Raw genomic sequence first — 5,041 nt, forward strand, 5'->3', positions numbered from 1 at the left:
TAAAATCAATTCCAACACAAAGGACTAAAATGCATGTCTCGGATCAAGAATGTACTAGCTTCTAGACCGATAAGGGGGTATACTGCTACCTGGTCATTCCTTTCGGATGGTTAACCGGATGATTAAAGGCCTCATAAGAAGAAACATGGAGGTATACGTAGACGACATGCTAATTAAATCCAAAACATGCATGGGCCATGCAGATGACCTCATGGAGTGCTTCGAAGTGGTCTGGAGATATGGGATGAAGCTTAATCCCAAAAAGTGCACCTTTGGCATCAAATCGGCGAAATTTCTGGGATTTATTGTTAGTCAACACGGAACAGAGGCAAACCTTGAAAAACATACAGGCCTTGTTGAACATGCCTTCCCCAAAGAAACACAAGGATGTACAAAGCTTGACTGGGAAAGTGGTCGCCCTAAGTCGATTCATCTCCCGATCGACCGACAAGTGCATCCCTTTCTTCAATATTTTGAAGAAGTGTCGAAGATTCAAATGGACTGATGAATATGAGGAGGCATTCAAAAATTAAAAGAACACATGGTCAAGCCACCAATACTGTCAAAAATGGTTCACGGAGAAGACTTATTTTTGTATTTGAATGTCTCCAAGAATGGTGTCAGTGTGGCCTTAGTCTGGGAAGAAGAGAAATTCCAACACCTAGTATACTATGTTAGCAAATGCATGATAGGGGTCGAAACTCGGTATCCCCTAATCGAGAAGTTAGCTTTTTGCCTCCTGATGGCCTCAAGAAAGCTAAGACCATACTTCCAGGCCCATTCCATCAAGGTACTTACGAATCACCAACTCCGGTAGGTCTTACAGAAACCTAAAGCCTCACAAAGACTCCTCAAGTGGGCCATGGAGTTAAGCCAGTTCAATATACACTACATTTTGCACATCTCCATAAAAGGTCAGGCCTTGGCAGAATTCATCATAAAGTGTAATGAAGTAGAAGCCAGCACCAGTACACCAGCCTAGAAGATGTCGACGTGGAAAGTGTACGTCGACGGGGCATCAATTGAAAGTGGATCCAATGCCGGAATAGCAATGATATCACTAGATGGGCTCTGGCTCTAGGCTACCTTACGCTTCGCATTTACGGCCTCCAACAATGAAGCCGAATATGAAGCTCTAATGTTAGGGCTAAGGCTGGCCAAAGCTGTAGAGGCTGCGAGGGTAGAAGTCTTCAGTGATTCTCAATTAGTGGTCAACCAAGTTTTGGGAGAATACCATACACGTGGAGAAAAAATGGCTGCTTATGTAGCGATTGTCAGGGAACTGCTCCATGAGTTGAAAGAATACAAAGTGGAAAGAATCCCACGAGAGAAGAAAGCTCAGGCAGACTGCTTGGCTAAGCTAGCTTCGGACAACGAAATAGAAAGGCTGGGGGTAGTACCTATTGAGCACCTTATAGAGCCAAGCATCAAAACCAAAGAAACGGTAGCTACTAATGAGCAAGAGCTGAGTTGGATGGACCCCATCATCAAATACGTAACACAAGGAGAACTGCCTCAAGAAAGGGTTATATCCAATAGGCTACAATATCAGGCTCATTGATACGTAATGATGGACAATGTCCTTCAGAAAAGAGGGCTCAGCATGCCATACTTAAGGTGTGTGTCGGACCCTGAAGCTAGGCGAATCATACAGGAGGTCCATGAAGGGTTCTATAAAGACCATACCGGAGATCCGAGTCTCTCAAAGAAAAATTGAGACAATGATATTTTTTGCCAACTATGAAGAAGGATTGTGTAGACTATGTCCTAAAATATGATTCACGCCAAAGGTTTGAAAACATACCGAGAGCCCTGCCCAACAAAATTACTTTGATGACTAGCCCCTGGCCCTTTGCCGTATGGGGGATAGATCTCAGTGGATCCTTACTAACGGGAAAGGGTGGGGTAAAGTATGCCATAGTGGCCATGGGTTACTTCACAAAGTGGACAGAGGCCGAGCCCATGAAGACCGTAACTGCCAACAAAGCCTTCGATTTTGTTTACAAAAATATTGTGTGTCGATACGGCTTGCATCACAAGATAGTCTCAGACAATGGAAAGCAGTTTGACTGTGAGGAATTCACAAACTTTTGCAACCAACACGGAGTCATCAAAAGCTTCTCCGCAGTTGCAAGGCTGCAAACAAATGGGCAGGCAGAGGCCGTGAACAAAATACTAAAGGTCACCCTAAAGAAAAAGTTACTGACCTGCAAAAACAACTGTCCTAAAGAACTGCAACAAGTATTATGGGCCTACCGGACCATTCCAAGAACCACAACCAGACTCTCCCCATTCTCAATGGTGTACGAATGTGAAGCTATTGTACCAGTAGAAACCTTGCTCCCATCCCACAAAAGGGCAACATACGATCCGACAGCAAACAAAGCCTTATTACAAGAAGCGCTGTATCAAATAGACGAGCTCCGGGATGAGTCCCAGATACGGATGGTAGCTTACCAAAGAAAGGTGGAAAAATACTTCAACGCCAAGGTCAAAGATAAAAAGTTCACCATTGGTGAGCTAGTCCTACGAAGGGTTTTCCCAGCCAACCAAGACCCAGGAGTGGGGGTACTTGGGCCAAATTAGGAAAGGCCATACAAATAGGCTCTGGGACCTACAAGCTAAAAAGAATGGATGAATCCACAGTACCTAGGACTTGAAATGTCGACCACCTCAGCAAATACTATCAACAGTTAAGGGAAAACGTTTATATTCTGTAAAATAACCCGTGTAGGATAACCAAGGCATAACATATGGGTAAAAAACAAGGCGAATATAAGAAAGTAAAAGGCAAAATAAACTTAAAAGTCATACAAGTTATTTCAAAGATAAATAATAAGAAGGCCTGGGGCCAGGCCATAAAAAGTCTCCCCTTAAAGAAAGCATAATTGTCTTATAGGTAGGGGGAAGGATGAAATAAAAGAAAAATAAAAATCACTTAATCAACCCAGGGAGAAAGATGAGGACCCCTGCGTTCATCCAATACAACATCAAGCTTTTTATTTTTCTCAAAGAATCGAGCCAGAACTTCCTCAGGCTTGGGGTAGAAAGGAAGACGGGGTTCAAAATTATTGGCCTTCAAGCACATGAACACTCCATCGTCAAAATGCTTCGTGCAGTGTTGACAAGTGATGGGGACTAGGAGAACATCCCTTTTTGCCTAAGCCGCCTCCTTACGGGCCTATTCCTTGAGCTCACGGAGCTCTTTCACTTCAATAGTTAAATTAGCTGTTATTTCTAAGTCAGCTTGGTGTAGCTCCTGTAAAGATCTTAAATTAGCAGTGATTTCTTGGACTTCTTCCCTGGAATCTCGAAGATCCCTCCTGGCTGTGGCTATAATCTTGTATTTGGCCGTCAACACCTCCCGAAGGTTTTTCTACGTGAAGGCCTCCTTCCATTGGGCTTCGTCCCGGATCGCCTTCTTCTGCTCCTCTGACTCCCAAAGACTCTTCTTCACCTCTTCTGTGCCACCAAACTCAGACATGGTAAACCCATGGTTGATCAAAGTCTTTGAAAGACGACCGGCCTCTGCAGCAATCTAGCAGCCAACAGGAAAAAGTTAGAACCTTGTATAAAAAAAAGGCATAAGGACTTTAAAAGGTGAGAACTTAGTGCAGTAAGGGCCACACCCATGTCCTGAATTCGGTACACGGGGTTGGCAGAAGCGCAAGATGCATATCTCTTGGTGGGAAGTTGGGTTAGATCGGTGGAAAAATGGCTCATCATATCTGAAGCAAAAGGAGCTAGGTTAGGCCCCACGAAGCACTTAAACCAGTATGTCAAAGGATCCAAATTAAAATCCCAGACATCCCCGGCATACTCACCCCAAAAAGGCCCATCCTAAGCGTCCTTGAGCCACTTCTTCAGAGCCTCCGCCTCAGCATCCCCCTTGGTAAGCTCCCCCAAGGCATAATTGTGTTTGGTGATGCGGAGCTGAACCCTTTCCTCGTCGGGATGAACGGGAGTCAAAATAATACCTAGAGGTGCGAGACACTTGTCCACCTCTGAAGGAATTCTCGAATCAACGCTGGGACTAGGAGTATCTGCCCTCCTTGGCTTCTTAGAAGGCTCCAGCTCAATCATCTTACCTTTGCACTTGCCGTCAAGGGGAGGAATGATTTCTCCTTCTTCTCCTTCTACCTCGTCAATCAGGACAACTTGGTTTTCGAGGGGTTCAACAGAAGGTCCTCCCGGAGTCACAACCACGTTGTGTGGCTCAGGCAAATTGGCTTCAGGACTATGTGTTTGAGCAAGGGCATCCAGGAGTTCATCCACTGGTTTTGTTGTTCAAAAATAAACAAATGAGTCAGAATATTGTCAAAAACCATACATGCAAGAATAACACAGTGAAATTAGTCTTACGTTGATGGTCTAATTTTGCCCTAATAAAGGTATATATTAAAAGGTTGGTGTCGTCATCCCCTAGATAGCTATCCGAGGGAAGGAACCAACTTGAAGTCAAGTATGAAGAATGGTCCAAGTGAAATGGTGCAGGGGGACCAGTACCAATCCGTGACCGACCCAAAAAATGGCTAAGGTTTTAAAAATAAAAACTTTTGGTATTATAACCCCACCGTGAATCGGGCATCCGAAACCTATGCAACCGACTATTAAATTCCACTAGTCTTAGGCCAACGTAATCTTGAACAGAAGGGACATGGTGAATAATCAATGGGGACTTACAGGTTCCGCAAGTGTTGGCACTAAGAGCCCCAAAGTTGGGGACCGAGAAAGGAAACTTAGGGCGAATGGGGGTTTTCTCCTTCCCAGCTTCCTCCCGGAGGATCCTCCCCGACGCGGCCTGCGCATTGGTATAGGCTAGCTCCTACTCCTTCTTGAATTTGTACTTATTGTATTTGTCTTCTACATAAGAGATGATGTCCCTTCAGAGTGCCTTCTTGATCTCAAGATTTCGGATATGAGGGCAAAGAACCTTAGAAAAATTGAAGTCATCCACCCATTGGCGCTCCGAGATCAATTTGGCCCTCCGATAGTTAACAGTTGTGACCAGATCCCCCATGTTCAACTCATCCTTATTATA

The 5,041-nt window shown here is 44.5% G+C and overlaps 1 protein-coding gene across 1 annotated transcript; it reads left to right on the plus strand.

Moving 5' to 3' along the window:
• Positions 1 to 1,740: 1,740 nt before the first annotated feature.
• LOC115720059 (uncharacterized) lies at positions 1,741 to 3,142 on the plus strand. Its single transcript, XM_061109558.1, has 3 exons — positions 1,741 to 1,971; positions 2,065 to 2,515; positions 3,015 to 3,142. The coding sequence occupies exons 1-3, from the start codon at positions 1,741 to 1,743 to the stop codon at positions 3,140 to 3,142; spliced, it is 810 nt and encodes a 269-aa protein (XP_060965541.1).
• Positions 3,143 to 5,041: the final 1,899 nt, after the last annotated feature.

The sequence above is a fragment of the Cannabis sativa genome, chromosome 2 (genome assembly GCF_029168945.1).
Source record: "Cannabis sativa cultivar Pink pepper isolate KNU-18-1 chromosome 2, ASM2916894v1, whole genome shotgun sequence".
NCBI classification, from domain to species: domain Eukaryota; kingdom Viridiplantae; phylum Streptophyta; class Magnoliopsida; order Rosales; family Cannabaceae; genus Cannabis; species Cannabis sativa.